The sequence below is a fragment of the Eutrema salsugineum genome, unplaced genomic scaffold (genome assembly GCF_000478725.1).
Source record: "Eutrema salsugineum unplaced genomic scaffold, Eutsalg1_0 scaffold_23, whole genome shotgun sequence".
NCBI lineage: Eukaryota > Viridiplantae > Streptophyta > Magnoliopsida > Brassicales > Brassicaceae > Eutrema > Eutrema salsugineum.
The window spans coordinates 1,327,186-1,345,095 of NW_006256805.1; the positions used below are offsets into that span (position 1 = coordinate 1,327,186).

Genomic DNA, 17,910 nt, shown 5'->3' on the forward strand with positions numbered 1-17,910 from the left:
TCTGCTCAAGTTAAAACCATCGAGACTCAAGCAAACAAGGATGCTGAGACTATCAAGGAGAGGATAGAAGTAGTTGAAGGACGAGTCGGAGAAAACGAAGTTTGCATTCGCAAAGCCAGTGGAAACATCCGCACCTTAGAGGTCAAGCTCGATGAAGCAGAAGAAACTATTAACGACCATAACAACAAAACCTACTCCTACGTGGAAGAGATTTGGGATGGAGTACACAAAGTTCAAGACAAAACAGAAAAAATTGACTCAACCATGGAAAAAGTAGTCCATGCCCTTGATGAAGTCGAAGAGAAGATCGAAAAGCTTATGCAAGGACGTGAAACGAACGGTTCGACGCTTCCCATCAAAGATATTGACCTAAAAGAAGAGGAAATAGAGTTGGAAGATCCAAAAATCAGTTTAGATGGCAGAGGAGAAGATGAAACAGCTGAACCATCTCAGAGTCTCTCTCCCGCGGTCGCGACTCCCGCGACCGCGGCCAACTACCCTCAGCCGCGGTCGTGAGCCTCCTACCCGCGGCAAACCACTCTCCACCCGCGGTCGTGCATCCTCCACCCGCGGCAAATAGTCGGTCAGATTCGTTTTAGCCCTTTTCTATTCTTACAGGTCAATGTTCATTTCGAGACCATTTTCTGATTCCCGGAAAGAATCTAAGTCTGGGGGAATAGCTGTTCACAACAAAGGATGAAGGATTATGCAACAACATTGGATAAGGAGAAGTGACTGAAAATTGTGGTCATCAACAGGTCCTTATCTCTCTCGCGGTTTTGCATATTATCTTGCATCCTCCAGATTCATCAAGTAACCCGAAACACTTTAACTCCACCACTTAAACAGCCCTTTAATGCCAAACGCCGTCTACCCTGGATGATGATTTTAATGAGAACTCACTATTGAACTTAATGAATGTAGAGAGCTAGTTGACTGGAATCAAGATTTAGATTGTTTAAGTTTTGCATGACGGAAAAAGTGGACTAGTATCTTTTGTTTATTGGTGAGAATTTTCTAGACTAAGTTGTGGATTGATGCGCGATCTTTGGTCCTAGTTTAGGAGTTCATGTCTCTGAGATTTGTACATTTCCTATTTTTGTTTTCACTTATCCAGGTTAGACTTTTGCTTTGTTTGAGGACAAACAAAGGTTTAAGTCTGGGGCAGTTGATAACACCGTATTTTGACCACTTTTATGGATCGTTTTGAAATAATTTTTCTATGTTTTTTATTGCTTTCAAGTACTTTTATTACGTTTTTCTAGTATTTGTAGTTCCAAGACTCTTTTCAGGAAACTTAGGGAAAAGCTTAACAAAATAGATAGAAGACCAGATTTTTAGCTCAGAGTCAAACCGTCAGAAGTTCACCCCCGATGGAAGGCCTTCTCACCGTCTGATCCAGCTCAAATTTGGAGATCTCAAAGATGGAAGTATCAGCTTTCCAGCACACTTTACAGCTTGGCAATCCAACAGTTCAATCAAAAGATACGCGAAGAGCAAGATGTCTCGTAAACCAGCCGGCAAGCGTTTCCACCGCGGCCAACAGGCCATTCCCCGCACATCCCGACCGCGGCCAGCTAACTCCGAGTTTGAAGGCCCATTTCTGAAGCCCGTATCATTTTCCCTGCCTCAATTCTGGAACCCTGGACACCAGAGAGTATTGGAGACTATAAATACATATCATTTAGGTCATTTTTAAGAGAGAAAAAAGAGAGACGAAATACTTTACAGAAATTTTACTTTAAGCTTTATTTTTAGGTTTTAGGGAGAGAGAGATCTATCTCTTGAACCCTTGTTCTTTCTTTTTCAATTTCGGTTTCTGTACTACTTTTTAATACTATGTTTTTGATTTCGTTTATCATGTCTGAGTAGTTTTATTGTTGGGTCTAAGGGATTTTCGATGGGGATACATATGTTCGATGAGGATTCCATGAGCTATTGAGCCGAATCTTAGAACTTTTTCTTCTGAATTCGTTTTTACTGCATGAGAGTAGCGTCATGAACTACAATCTGATCCAGATGCTTGGTGACACGAAAGTGTTCATCCGGTGTCAGATCTAGTTTGGGAGAGCAAAACAAACATAGGAGTGGAAACTTACCTATGGGCGATTTGTGAATGCTGACGAGTTTTAAACATAATGCATCTCTTCTTTTCCAGGGCCAGAGTGGAAACCTACTGGTCAGGGTTGAGAGAGATATTTGTCTATGATCACGACAGTGGCGTATTCATACGTCTGTGACTCCAGTTCGAAAAGTTTAAGCTAAGATCTTATCAAATTTACGCTCTAGCAATGTTTTGAATCGTTCATACCCCTGAGAAAACTTCCCTGAACCCCAGCGCTTTCTTTTCCATAGATTTACACCGATTTTTATTCAAGCTTTAGTCTAGTATTTGTACTCTTTCAATCAATTTTCATTAAAGCAATTAGGTTTAGCCGTTTTTCCGTTTTTACTCGTTTTTGTTAAGTTTAGTTATTAGGTCATTTTAATCACCGTATTTTCTCTTTAAGATTTTTTTTTACGTTTTAAACACACCACCAAAACCCTCAAAAAACTCGCCTGGTTCTAGACTTCCGTACTTTATATTTCTTTCGAAGGCTTTTGCAGGAAAGATCCTCCTTCCCTGTGGATTCGATCACTAAGTACTACTATCGATCAGCTGTGCACTTGCGGCTATTGATTTCATTTAGGGTAAAACTTGACACCCTCATCGCAGACCACATCAAATATTAAGAGTGCTGAGAGAAACACTGAGTGAAATACCAAGTGAGGAATTTTCAATACTAACGAGTTTGTTCTTTTGCGAGGTACCATTTTATGTCATCGGGCCCTTCAGATTCAGACGGAGAGTGGAATTACTACACCTATCGTGACGGAAACCATATTCGGTGGATTAATCTGGAAGAGATGGACGCTAAGCTTAACCAAATCACTGAGCTAATGGAGCGTATGAATCAGCGAATGGATCGGTTGGAGATGCAGCCACGGCAGTCCGATGGGGAACGAAGTAATGGCCGAAACCGTGAGGAGCCAGATCACCTGAGGAGACCGCAACCAGGAGGAAGTCCTAGACAACCCCTTCTATGCAGACAATCACACATCCGGAGGAAGCCGTACAAGACAACGATATAACCAAGGCGTTCGTCGTGATCGGGCAGAACGACGCGGGCCAAACCACGGGTCCGACCGCGGTCGAGAGGAGCAGCACCAGCACCATGGACGATACCATGCAGCCCGAGACCGTGAACCAGCTGACCCATATCAGGAGCCGTACCGCGGACGAGAACGGCACCAACCAGATGCAGCCCGAGGCCGACCTGATAACGACCTTGGCGGGCTGAAGTTGCGAATACCGTCGTTTTACGGGAAGAACGATCCCGATGCTTATCTATAGTGGGAGAAGAAGATCGAGATCGTGTTTGGTTGCCAGAATTTCACGGAGTGGAAGAAAATCAACCTGGCAGCTACAGAGTTCCACCGCTATGCTGTGGATTTGTGGGATCAGATCGTCACCAACCGGAGATGGAACAGGGATCGACCCGTTGAGACATGGGACGAGATGGTAGGTCTGATGCGACGACGGTTTGTTCCGAGCTACTACAACCGGAAACTACACAACAAACTTCGGCGATTGACCCAGGGCACTAAAAACATTGAGGATTACTACCAGGAGATGGAGCGGCTAATGCTCAAAGCAGACGTAGAAGAGCCGGAAGACGCTACTATGGCACGGTTTCTCAGCAATATGAATAGGGACATTCAGGATCGCATAGAGATGGAAACTTACCGGAGTTTGTCTGACATGTACCATAAGGCCATACTTGTGGAACAACAGTTGAGGAGAGGAAGAGCACTGCCCGGTACGGATCCAGCTCACGACCCAATGACAAACTGAGCTATCCTTCCCGATCCGATGCCAAGCCTAAGATCGAATCTAAGCCGACTTCATCCACAGCCGATTACAAAGGCAAGACCGAGGCTACACCAGTCAGGAACAGAGACATTGAGTGCTTCAAGTGCAGAGCCAAGAGGCATTATGCTAACAAGTGTCCGAACCAGCGGGCCATGCTACTTCTTGATACTGGGGAGATCATCACCGACGATGAAGAGGATACCAGACCGGTCTATGATGAGGAGGAGAAACACGCAGCTGAGGGTGAGTTACTTGTTTCCAGGCGTGTTCTTATTTCTCAAGAACCGGTTAGAGATGAGGAGCAGCGGGAGAACCTGATCCATACCTGATGCATGGTCATGGGCAAGATTTGTCGTTTGGTGATTGATGGTGGGAGCTGTACCAATGTGGCGAGCAAAACCATGGTTGAGAGCAAAACCTAGTACTTTCATGCGCTTGATGAACCATGTCCTTAGGTCTTTTATAGGTGTTTTCAATGTAGTTTACTTCGATGACATTCTGCTTTATAGCAAGACCTTAGAGGAACACGTTTGGCATTTGAGAAAGGTGTTAGATGTGCTTAGGCAAGAACGACTGTTTAGAAATTTCAAGAAATGCTCTTTTCGTACTGATAACGTTGTATTTTTAGGCTTTGTTGTGAGCTCACAGGACATTCAGGTCGATGAAGAAAAGATCAAGGCCATTCGGTATTGGCCAAGTCCAAAGACGGTTGGAGAAGTCAGGAGCTTTCATGGACTGGCTGGGTTCTATCGGCATTTTGTCCGAGATTTTAGTACCATAGCTGCGCCATTGACGGAGGTCATCAAAAAGGACGTGGGCTTCAAGTGGGAACAGTCTCAAGAGGACGCCTTCCAGCTTCTGAAACACAAGCTTACTCATGCACCCTTACTTGTTTTACCAGATTTTCTTAAAACTTTTGAAATCGAGTGTGATGCATCTGGTGTAGGTATCGGGGCTGTGCTGATGCAGGAAAAGAAGTCGGTCGCTTTCTTTAGTGAAAATCTGGGTGTAGCCACTCTCAACTATCCGACCTATGAAAATGAGCTCTACGCCTTGGTCCGTGCACTCCAAACGTGGCAACATTACCTCTGGACGAAGGAGTTCATGATTCACACAGATCACCAGTCTCTCAAGCATCTTAAGGGCCAGCAGAAGCTGAACAAGAGGCATGCCCGATGGGTGGAGTTCATAGAGACGTTTCGGTATGTGATCCAATACAAGCAAGGCAAGGAAAACGTCGTGGCCGATGCTTTGTCCCGGAGATACATGCTGATCTCTACCTTGGACGCCAAGGTCCTTGGTTTCGAACTGATTAAGGAAGTTTATGCTTCTGATCCAGATTTCGAGGGAGTTTACGAAACCTGTGTTAAGTTTGCTTCAGGAAAATACTTTCAGAATGATGATTATCTGTTTTATGAGAATCGCCTTTGCATACCTGACGTTTCTCTTCGTGATTTACTTGTTAGGGAAGCTCATGGAGGCGGTATTATGGGACATTTTGGAGTAACTAAGACTCTGGCCGTGGTTCAGGAACACTTTTTCTGGCCACATATAAAACGAGATGTGGAATGGATCTGCAGCCGGTGCACGACCTGTAAGTACGCTAAGTCCAAAAGCCAAAACCAAGATCTGTACTCTCCTTTACCCATTCCTAGTGCACCTTGGACCAACATATCAATGGATTTTGTGTTAGGTCGGCCTAGGACTAGACGTGGTAGGGACTCGGTCTTTGTTGTGGTAGATAGGTTTTCAAAAATGGCGCATTTTATACCATGTCATAAGACCGACGATGCATCGAACGTTGCTGACCTGTTCTTTAGGGAAGTTGTGCGTTTGCATTGAATGCATGACCATAGTCTTGGATAGAGATACAAAATTCCTTAGCTATTTCTGGAAGACCATTTGGTCGAAACTAGGAACCAAATTTTGTTTCTCTACGACTTGTCATCCACAGTCCGACGGTCAAACTGAGGTGGTCAATAGGACCTTGTCTACTCTTTTTAGGTCTGTGATTAAGAAAAACATTAGGACTTGGGAAGACTGTTTGCCCCATGTCGAGTTTGCTTGCAATCATTTTGTGCATTCTAGTACTTTGTATTCACCATTTCAGCTTGTCTATGGTTTTAATCCGCTTACTCCTTTGGATCTAACTCCTTTACCTCGGAGTGAACGTGTAAGCATGGATGGCAAAAAGAAAGCTCAGTTGGTTAAGCAGATGCATGAGAAAGCCAAGAAGAACATCGAGCATAAGACGGAGCTGTAACGGAAGTATGCCAACAAAAGTTGGACCGAGAAAATATTCGAGCCAGGCGATTTGGTGTTGATTTACTTGAGGAAGGAGCGATTTCTGTAAGAGAGAAGATCCAAGTTGCTGTCGAAAGTGGATGGTCCCTTCACCATTTTGGAGAAGATCAACGACAATGCTTATAGAATTGGTCTCCAAGGTAAGTATGCTATTAGTTCCAGTTTTAATGTTCCTGACCTTGTCCCTTTTCTGCCAGATGGAGCAGACTTGAGGACAAGTCCTTTTCAAGAGGGAGGGGGGGATGATGCGATCATAGAACTAGAGGCTGAACCACAGGTCAAAGATTGGAGCAAGGAGCAGGAACCAGACGCGGCCTTGGTTATTCCGGACGGGCCGATGACGAGATCACGCACCAGGAGGTTGGTAGGAGCCGTTCAGAATCTACTTACCGAGTTCAGGAACCAAACCATGGAACCAGCAACAACCGAAGCCGTGACCCTTCTCACATACCAGGGTACTTACTGACTTTGGCCTGGTATAGTTTTTGGTACTCTTTTTCCTTACATCCGGGTTTGTCGAAATGGGTTTACCGGGTGGGGTTTTAACGAGGTCAAAGACTATACCACCACACGGCCGCGGTTCAGTATGTGCTTGGTTCAAGGGTCAGAAGCTCAAGAGTCAGAAGCTCAAGAGTCATTTTCGCTGAAGCAGCTCAAGGGTCAGTCAAAGCTAGGCGAAGAGTCAGTCCAAGTTTTTAGTCAGACTCATTTATTTCTTTTGTAATTTTCTATGCATGACCCTTGGTCTGATCCGCCCCTATATAAGGCGATGAACCCCTCTCATTTTCTCCTATGTTCTTTTTAGAACTTTTTCGATTCTCAGGTGGTTAGCCTAAAATTATTTTCGGTTTATCAAGTTCTTTTCATCGGACTTGACGCAGCCTTTGTCTGCAAAGTTTAAAGTTTCCGTTTGTCGTAATGGGGCTTAAGGATTTTTCGGGAACTTAGTTCTCACGCCTTAACATCCTTTTACCGACGAGTTCTTTTTATCTTTGTTCCACCCCCTTAATTCAAATTGTTCTTCGTGAGATTGGGCCTAAGGATTTTCGGGAGTCTTTCTCTCAATCCATAGCATCTGCTCCAAGAATCGTTCAGAGTCAAGGATTTATCAACCCCTGCCGGTCCAAGTGTGTGAAGTCCTTAGGGAGATCGTATCATCAACCTTCACAAGAATTCCTAACTCCAGCCCTTTGACATTCATTTAAGTATCATGTGGATCATGCTTATGCAAATCATGTGAACTCATTTGGCAGAGGGATAAGGTTATGAGACAAGGATGATCTCATTCAAAGCTTATGGGTTCAATGCAGCTCAAAGGATCACTCAAGAAGGAATAAACTTTAACAGAAGGCTAAGGGTAAAAGGCAACTGATGCATACAAGAGTAGAATCCCATCTACCTAATGCCCCAAGTTGGTCTTTCACCTTAACTCTAAACCCATGAAGAACACACCTAAGCTACCCTTCTCTCAAGGCAATCATTTCCTTGTCAACCCACTTCTCACTTCACTCTCATTCTTTCCTCACCAGGGGATTCATCTTTTCATTTTCAAACTCAGGCTTTGGGGTCTAAACCTTTTACTTAGCTCTTTCTCACATAGCATTGTCTAGCCTCTTTTCTTTTCTCTTTAAACACTTGAGCCTTTTTGGCTTCTTTTCTTTTCTTTTCACTTAAAGGCTAGACTTTAGTTTTCAAAACACAAGAGCTTTCTCTCTTTAAACAACAGACCCCAAACCAATCTCTTTTCTTTTCCATCCCCTGGTTCTCATCTCAAACTCTCTCTTTTTCACTCAGTGTTTCCCAAGATCCCTTCATAGCCTACTCTAGACTCATGATGCAGAGCTAGATCTACATGAAACTTTACTCTTGTTGCCCTAAACCCAACACTATCGATCAATTTTATTCAAAAAAAGGCCTCACATCATCTCTCATTAAAGTGTTTTAGGCTTCAAGGAAGGTTTGGTTCAAGGCAGGGAACTGTCTCAAAATGAGAGAACAGCTATTTGAGCTAGCAAAGATTGGAAAAAAGGGATAAGAGAGCTCAAATATTTTGTGGTACCCATGAGTTCACAATGATATGTACAAACATGATAATTAGATTGTCAAGTTATGGTTTTCACTTTAAACAAGTGTTGGGGTCGGTTTTCACCCCCACGAGCCTAACTGCCTAAAAAGACTAAGTGTCAAAATTAGGTTTCGTGAAGCTCGATTTTACAATTTACTGAAGGAAGAAGCGAACCAGACTAGAAGCGACACAATAAAACCAAGCTGAACCGGACACCATCTCAAACCGAGCCGAACCAGGCATGGTCACGAACCAAGCCGAACCAAGTGCTGGTTTAGCCAAATCGAGCCAAATTGAGCCAAATCAAAGGCTCGATTTAACCGAGTCGAACCAAGGAAGGCGAAGAACCAAACCGAGCCGGTCTCGGTCCAGAAGGTTTACCGCAAACCTGAGCCAAGAAATCACCAGGAAACGAGGAGTGGATGTGGCCGGAAGAGAAGGAGAATAGGGAGCCGAAGGGTCGAAAGCATTAACGGGCCGAACCGGATAATCGTGAAGGCCCGATGGATGAGACCAAGAGATCTTACCTTAGGAGAGATTGAAGTCGTCAGCCGCACAAAAGAAAGGAAAATTTCCGAGAATCTCGGGAGAGAATCTTGGCTAGGCGGTTTATAGACTTAGTATAAATAGTCGATGTAATTCTTGAGATTTTCAGTTAGAAGCTTTAGATCCCTCTTTTTCCTTAACAAATTTTGATTGTGTGAGTTTCGACTCACACAATTTGGCACCGTCTGTGGGGAAATAAAGCTCTCTTACACCAAACAATTTCTTGAACGAGATCCAAAAAGATGTCCGGAGACGAATGGAGAGACGACCAGAACAACAGCGGAGATCCTACCCGAAGCAAGGAGAACCCTCCTCAAATGGATACAGACGCAACAGCCGAACCCTCAGACGAGGTGAAGAAAATGCTCGCAGCAATGATGGAAAAGTTTTACATGCAAGAGAAGCATAACAGCTCTTTCGCGGAGAGACTCAAAGCACTGACAACGGAGAACCGAGCCAGGAATCGATGCCTTGGGGTAACAGGAACTTCCGGAGACGTTCTGCGAAGGTTCGGTTTGCGACCAACCGCTCTCTAGTTTGCGACTCCCGCAAACGGGCTCGGAGGAGCGCAGCAAAATTCGTCTGGATTGGTGACACCCGCGGCGAGGAAGTCAACACTGACTGAACCACCTCTCCTGGCTCGGAGAGGAAGAGCGAATGGTGACAAGCACAACCAGGAGAACAATGGTGATGCCCCAGGGAACATCGGGAAAGAGAGGATCACTGTCGATGATGAAGACGACCAGGAAGAAGAACCTGCCCTTCAGCCGAACCGCGCTTCAGAACGTATTATCCGAGCTGAACTCGAAGAGGCGTTGGAAGGAGCAAAAACGAACAAAGAAGATGACGCCCCGTTCCGGAACCAAGACCTGACAGAGGAAGAGGAAAATCTGCTCTAGGTCGAACAAATGAAACATGATAGCTCGGCACGAAAAGGAAACCAACGCGGTAGTGCACGCCAAACCATTCTAAATGGAGGCGATATCGAAGACGAAATCGACGAGCTGCGAAAGAACAACCAGATGAAAGAGATGAACGAGCTTCGAGCTACTATAGCTCAGATAGCTACCGAAATGAAGGTAGTCTGATCTCAAGTTCATCATGCAATCAGTTCAGCGCCGGAGATAGATCGTATGTTGGAAGAAACGCAGCGTACACCATTCACGGTGCGAATCACCAAAGCTCGGATCCCCGAACCGGGAAAGAAAAGAATTACTTTCGGATCGGAATGGAACGAGCCTTCTCGAGAAACACCCCCAATCTCAGCGAAGAAGAAAGAGATGCCGGTTTCTGTCTCCTCATTGTCGAACACCCGAAGGGCGCATCATTGGAGTGGTTCTCGAGGCTCGAGCGTAACTCCATTAACAACTTTCAGCAGTTTTCTGCCGTTTTTCTGAAACAGTACTCCATGTTCATGGATTATGGACTTTGTCTCAAGGACCAAACGAGCCATTGAGAGCTTACATGGCTTGGTTCAAAGCGGTGGTGTCAAAGGTGGAAGGAGTGAGCGATAAGGCAGCCCTCGAAGCCCTGAAAAGAACACTATGGTATAAGTCCAAGTTCCGAAGGGAAATGGCGTTGAACACGCCGCTCACGATCCAAGATGCCCTACATCGCTCCGCCGACTTCATCGTGAATGAAGAATAGATGAAGAACCTATACAAAAAATACGAGTCGACGAAAGCGGCGATCCGAAATTCTTTGACGATGCGTCAAAGAAATGTGAGAAGCAGTGACTATGTGCACCACACAGGGCCGAGGCTACAAGGAGCCCATAATTATCAAGTGGGAGCAGGACGAGGCAAAGGACCATGGAATATGTGGACTCGGAACCCCTGAACTTGTGACAAAAAGGCATTCTGCAAACACCACCAATGCTACTGGCAGTCAACGGCAAATTGTCGGTTCTTGGAAGCCAGACTCGCCGCAAAGCGAGCATTAGGAGAGCCCGAAGAAATCGCGTCTACAAAAGAGCTCGAAGACGAGAAGCGAAAAGGTGACGAAGTTAACCCCCCAAACCGAGAGCAAGGGAACCGAAGCGAAGCCCAAAAGCGAGGAAGGAGAAATAACGAGGATCCGCGAGATAGCCCCAGAAGAATGATCAATATGATAATGGGTGGATCACAATACTGTTTCGACACCGTATCATCGATTATAGCTTTCCAGCAGAGAGCCGATGCAAGCGCTAACTGGGCAGAGCCTCCGAGCTATCCCGCTACCACATTTTCGTTTTTGGAAGACGAAACCGTGGGAATTGATGCGCCACATAGGGACCACGATGTCACCAGAATACTAATCGATATAGGAAGCTTGGTAGACGTCATCTTCTGCGAAACACTTAGAAGGATGGAAATCGATTTGTCCGAAGTAACTGCTATTCCGAAGCCATTAACAGGATTCTCGGGGGAAACAACGATGACAGTCGGAACAATCAGACTTCCCGTGCAAGCAGGAGGAGTAACGAAAGTGGTGGAGTTTTTCGTAGCTGACCATCCGGCAATTTACAATGTAATCATAGGAACGCCGTGGTTGAACTCGATGCGTCAAGTTCCCGACTCCTGGCGGAATCAAGACCATATGGGGAAATCAAAAAGAGTCTCGTATGTGTTTTTTGGCCGAACACAAGATGAAGAAGCTCGTGGTGGACTCGGTCGCAGACGAAAACAGGAAAAAGCTAAAGACGAACCGAGAACCTGCGAACAAACTCGCCAAGCTCTTATAGCAATTACAGATCGGCGAGGCGCGTGAGAAGAAGAGCGCGCCGAGCTTTGATCTGGTGATCTCGGTATGCATAGACGAATTACATCCGGAGCGGTGCGTAGAGATTGGAGCGACACTCGACGAGGCGATTAAAGCAGAGCTCGTCGCTTTCTTAAAACAGAATGTTGGAACATTTGCATGGACAGCAGAAGACATGTTGGGAATTAGCATCGATGTGGTATGCCATGAGCTCAACGTGGACCCGACGTTCAAACCGCTGAAGCAGAAGAGGAGAAAGCTAGGTCCCGACCAAGCCAAGGCAGTGAACAACAAAGTAGAGAGACTCTTAAATGTGGGTTCGATTTTCGAGGCCAAATACCCAGATTGACTCGCTAATCCCATAATAATGAAGAAGAAAAATGGTAAATGGCGTGTGTGCGTAGATTTTAACGACCTCAATAAGGCGTGCCCAAAAGACAGTTTCCCGCTACCTCATATCGATCGACTAGTCGAAGCCACGGCGGGGAACAAACTGCTCATATTTATGGACGCTTTTTCGAGGTACAACTAGATATTCATGAACCCGGACGACAGGGGAAAACCGCGTTCTTAACAGATCGGGGAATTTACTGCTACAAGGTGATGCCTTTTGGGCTTAAGAATGCGGGCGCGATCTACCAGAGGCTCGTCAACAAAATGTTTGCGGAACAGCTCTGCAAGACGATGGAAGTTTATATTGATGACATGTTGGTTAAGTCACTCGAGGAGAAAGATCACGTGAAGCATTTGCAAGACTGTTTCGAGCTGCTGAACCTGCATAACATGAAGCTGAATCCGGCGAGGTGTCGATTCCCGGTGACGTCTGGTGAGTTCCTTGGATACCTCGTAACTCATCGAGGAATCGAAGCAAATCCGAAGCAAATCAATGTGCTGATAGAAATGGCATCTCCAAGAACAAAACGAGAAGTCCAAAGATTGACAGAATGTGTAGCAGCTCTCAACCGTTTTGTTTCCAGGTCGACCGACAAATGTCTACCTTTCTATGATACTCTTAGGGGCAATAAGAAATTCTATAATACCCTTAGGGGCAATAAGAAATTTGAATGAGACGAACGGTGTGAAAAAGCATTCCAAGATCTGAAAGTCTACTTGGCGAATCCGCCGGTCCTCGCGAAGCCAGTGGAAGGAGAACCGCTGTTCCTATATATCGCTGTGTCATCAACCGCAGTAAGTGGAGTACTGGTCAAAGAAGAGCGGGTAGAGCAAAAACCTGTCTTCTATGTGAGCTGCAGTTTAACCAAGGCGGAGACGTGTTATCCTCAAATGGAGAAGGTCGCCCTAGATGTCGTAATGTTGGCTCGGAAACTGAGACCATACTTTCAGTCGCACTCGATCGTAGTCCTCGCTACTCTGCCACTACGAAGCATCCTGCATAGCCCGAGTCAATCCGGAAGGCTAGCAAAATGGGCGGTGGAGCTAAGTGAATACGATATCGAATACAGGAACTGGTCGTGCGCAAAGTCTCAAGTGTTAGCCGATTTCTTGATCGAACTTCCGACTGAAGGAGTAGAAGAGCCGACCTCTGAGTCTACGTGGATATTGCATGTTGATGGTTCGTCATTGAAGCAGGGCTCGGGGGTAGGGATATGGCTAACATCACCAACTGGCGAGATAATCGAACAGTCATTTGGTCTCACGTTTTATGCATCCAACAACGAGGCAGAATACGAGGCATTAATCGTTGGACTTTGGCTCGTGCTTGGGATCCGGATCTAGAAAATCCGTGCCTTTTGCGATTCACAGCTCGTCCCAAACCAGTTAAATGGAGAATACGAAGCGAGAGATGGCAGGATGGAAGCGTATCTGAAAGTAGTTCAAGAGTTGACAAAGCAGTTCAACGAATTCGAACTTACGCGAATTCGAAAATGCATCCGCCCATGCCCCGGCCGCCCTTGCCTCGACCTCGGATCCAGGATTGAAGAGGGTTATACCGGTGGAGTTTATCGAGAAACCTAGCATCAGCGTCGTAGATGGAGTCAACCTGATCAATCCTCCCGAAGAAGAGCAAGAGATCAACAAAGACAACGGCGTAGCCGACATGGATGTAGATACTTCCCGAGAAACAACAGAATACAGAAGCGACAAAGAATGGATGGGAGCAATTCGGACATATATCGCAGACGGAGAAGTGCCATCAGACAAATGGGCAGCTCGGAAACTCAAAGCTCAAGCAGCTCGTAATATACTCCTAGACGGAAACATCTTCAAGTGGCAATTTTCGGGACCATTGCTAACATGTGTCAAAGGAGCCGAAGCGAGAAAGATCATGGAAGAGGTTCATAGTGGCGCATGCGGCAACCATGCAAGCGGAAGATCTTAAAAAATAAAGATAAAGCGACACGGTTACTACTGGCCGACCATGGTGAAAGACTGCAAGAAGTTCTCCGTCAAGTGTGAAAAATGACAGAGGCACGCCCCAACCATCCATCACCCTACCGAACTGTTATCATTAATCTCGGCTCCTTATCCGTTTATGAGGTGGTCAATGGACATCATCAGACCTTTGCACAAGTCTAAACAGAAACGATTCCGATTGGTTCTGACCGATTATTTTTCCAAGTGGGTCGAAGCCGATTCGTGTGCGAGCATCAAAGACGCCAAAATCGAGCATTTCGTCTGGAAGAATATCATCTGTCGACAAGGGTTCCCTTACGAGATTATTACAGACAACGGATCTCAATTCATCTCGGCTCGGTTTGAAGCTTTTTATGAGAAATGGAAAATGCGATTGAGCAAGTCGACACCAAGATATCCACAAGGAAATTGTCAAGCCGAAGCAGCTAATAAGACGATTCTTGATGGACTGAAGAAACGGCTCGATGCTAGAAAAGGACTCTGGGCGGATGAGTTAGAGGGAGTGTTATGGTCTCACCGAACAACTCCGAGACGAGCTACAGGAGAGACCCCCTTTGCTCTGGTTTACGGAGAGGAGTGCGTTATTCTGCCCGAAGTAGATTTCCCAGGAATTTGCCGAAGACTTCTCCCCGGATAAAAAGGCTTAAATCATCTAATGATGTTAGACGAGCTGGACTTAGTGAACGAACGTCGGGATTAAGGATTGATAAGACTCCAAAATTATCAGCAGGCAACGGCGAGGTATTATAATAAGAATTTCCGAAGTCGACGGTTCCAAAAAAATGACTTGGTACTACGGAAAGTTTTGCAAAACACCGCCACAAAGGAATGCAGGAAAGCTGGGAGCGACTTGGGAAGGACCTTATAAAATCACCAAGGTAGTCCGACCCGGAGTTTATGAGCTAGAAAACAAGGAAGGAGCCCCGATCCCAAGATCCTGGAATGCGATGCATCTGAAGAAATATTATCATTAGGCAGCATTAACCGACAACCCTGAACTACGAGACGGCTTGTTCCCTGAAAAGGGTACGTAGGCAGCCTATCTTCAGATAGGTTCAGCTGTCCCCCCTCCTAAAAAAAGGGGAGGGGGGGGAGGGGGGAGTGGGTACGTATACGTCATACTTCCCTTTATATTTACAAGAATCATTTTACGATTTTCTTCGGATTTCTGTCTATTTAAAAAAAAAAAAATAGATTTGCTACTCATCTGATTTCTTTCGCAACTTAAGTTAATTTTCTTACACATTTTCTTTATAACTATTGCATTTAACATCTTATATCTGCATTTCCTGTCTCGTTGCTGGCCACAACAGATAAGCTAAAACAAATTCTCTAAACGAATTCTAACCACTTCTCCAATATGGACTAAGGTTCAGTGACATCCTTCACTGGATAACAGCACGCTTTATAAATTTTTTGATCGATCCCTCAATAGTTTACGGATGAGTAAGCCGATACACATCACAAATCCTAAACACTTAAACCTGATACACATCGGTTAACGACATCTCGGAATCAACACCGAGCCGTTTTCACAACGCTCTTTATATACTCCGAGCTCTGAGAGTAAAAACTATACGATCGAAAAATCGTAAATAAATGCAAGGATCAAGCAATTCAATAAGTCCTAAACGTCAACCGATATCATCTGCCGTCAAGGCATAAGTCATTCCAAGCACCTCGGCTCGGCAAAAGAAACAAAACCAACAAAACATAGTTAAGAAGTAGCATACAAGGATAAAGCCATCTAGACAACAAAGTCTAAAGCAAAATAAACAGAGGAAGAACAATATGTGATATCCGGCACGGAAATCACTCTCTCGGAGACCTGCCAGAACCCCTTCTCTCTTCAACAAGCTCGGCGACTCGCGGTGTTCCGATGTTGGAACCCGTCGGAGCCAACTAATTGTGCAGCAGTTTCAACCGATTTATTCCCAAGGTTAGCATCAACCGAATCCTCGGAGACAGGACTCAAGTTTAGCTCGCCCCTTAGGCAAGTAGAGATTCTCTCGAACCCCTCGTCGGCTCCCACCAAGTCGGCTCGCCACTGCTTCAGCTTCTCTGCTTCGGCATCAAGAGTTGGGGCATCGTCCTTCTTGAGGAGCTCGATGAGCTGAAGGTTGCCATCAATCTGCACAAGATCCAGCTCGCTTTCCTTCGTGTCGGCCAAATCCTTGAGGCTCTTCTCCGCGCTGCTGAAACGACCTCGCACCTTCTCGGTTAGATCCCTCCGCGCTGATTTCACTGCTCTCTTGACGTTGGCCTTATGAAGAGCGTCTTTTTTGCCAATTGCCTCTGCAAAGAAGCAATGTCGGCGTCCTTTCTAGCTCTCGATTCCTCGAGACGAACAGCCATATCGGTGGCCTTGACGCACTCGTCCTTCAATGTCTTCTTCTCTGCCTCGAGAGCTTTGATCCAAGTTTTAGCCTGGGCCATGGCAGAGGAAAATTTTCGCTCGGCCTCATCTAGCTTTGTCTGAAGCGTGACAGCGTCCTTCCTCGTCTCGTCAATTCGTCGCTGATCTTTGCAAGCATCCGCCTCGTATCCTGCAATCGTCTCGTTTATGGAAGCCAAAAACTGCAAAAAAAAAAAAAAAAAAACACAAGCGTGAAACGCGAGCCGATATTTGAACAAAAAAAGAGAATGTCTAGAGTTTAGAGAACTTACCTTAGTTCCCCGTTGGGACATGCTAGCATAAGACTTCGCCTTCATAAGAGAATCAGCAGGCGGCAGCCGAATTCCCTTGTTGTTAATCTTTGACAAAAGCGACGCCGAGGCAGAAACGTCGTCAATCAGGGAAGAAGTCGGCTCTGCATCAAGCAGAATGGTACACCTCTTCTTTGGCTCGGTTACCCCCTTTCCTTTATCTCCATCCATAGTGGAACGCTTTCGGTTCGAGCCACCCTTATCCTTCAACAACATAGAAGAAGCATGCATCGATTGGCTCGGCAAACCCATGATGATAAAAAGATCCTCACCACCAGCAGCAGGGATCTCGGACGAGGCTGTGGCGCCTTTCCGAATACTTCGGAATGGATCTCGACAACTTTCTTCGGGACAGAAACATTGGCGCGGTTCAATTCGTGAGTTACGAGAGTCTCCTCGGTGTTAATGATCGCTTCGGCGTTCGGCCCGCCAGCAACTGACGCCTTGGGAAGATTCGGCTCGGTACGAACAGTCGATGTCTCCGCTTCCTGGGCTTGGCTCGCTCTCTCCCTCTCGGTTTTTTCCTTCTTGTCTCGAATCGACATTCGAACCATTCTCTCGGTCGTATCAACGGAAGAAGCAGACGAATCGGAACTAACTGGAGCACCGGCGAATAAAGCTCTCGCTTTCTCGACTCTCGCAAACGAAAAGTGCTTTCTCCAGTTCACCTTCCTAGCCGTGAGAATTTCCTTGGCTTGAGCGATATCCTCGGGAACTGGCGGAAGTGGATCGCGAACTGCAAACGTACAAAAAAAACGACAAACGTTATTACCAGAATTACTATGCGAACTGACCAAGAACTATGAGCGAACTACCGAGTGGTCCCCAATCCGTCTTGGTTAAATTAAGGAAATCGTTTCCAATGGTAGCCTCGTCCACGGGAACGTAGAAGAAATAATCATCCCAAGAATCATCCTTGCTCGGAAAACCCCCGATTATTCTCCAGATTCTCTTATTCGAAATGTAATACTTGTCCAGTTTGGAGGATCGGCGAATTTCCAAAACGTTGCGTAGATGGTCGACCCCGATTTCGATGCCGCATTCATAGCCGCGAACCAAAATTCGGATCATATGCCGAAGACCTCGCGGCATGATATGTCCGAGTGAAATCCCGTGTAACCAAAGGTAGCGCAGAATTGGCTTGGGCAAAGGAAACCATAAATAGCACAGCTCGAAAAAACATTCGTAAACCGTGAAGTGGTTTGGCGGTAACAAATTCAACCGCCTCGGAAATCCTTCAACGTTGCCTCAATATTTGCAA

At 45.8% G+C, this 17,910-nt stretch overlaps 2 protein-coding genes across 2 annotated transcripts; one reads left to right on the forward strand and one right to left on the reverse strand.

Annotated features, from left to right (window-relative positions):
- The first annotated feature begins 10,940 nt into the window (after positions 1–10,940).
- Positions 10,941–11,916, forward strand: LOC112086131. Its single transcript, XM_024154908.1, has 2 exons — positions 10,941–11,375; positions 11,560–11,916. The coding sequence occupies exons 1-2, from the start codon at positions 10,941–10,943 to the stop codon at positions 11,914–11,916; spliced, it is 792 nt and encodes a 263-aa protein (XP_024010676.1).
- Positions 11,917–15,792: 3,876 nt separating this feature from the next.
- On the reverse strand, positions 15,793–17,741 carry LOC112086133 (uncharacterized protein At3g60930, chloroplastic-like). The gene is made up of 5 exons (XM_024154909.1): positions 17,444–17,741; positions 16,898–17,385; positions 16,611–16,853; positions 16,289–16,520; positions 15,793–16,238 (listed from the first exon to the last, which is right to left on the reverse strand). The coding sequence occupies exons 1-5, from the start codon at positions 17,739–17,741 to the stop codon at positions 15,793–15,795; spliced, it is 1,707 nt and encodes a 568-aa protein (XP_024010677.1).
- Between the last annotated feature and the right edge of the window lie 169 nt (positions 17,742–17,910).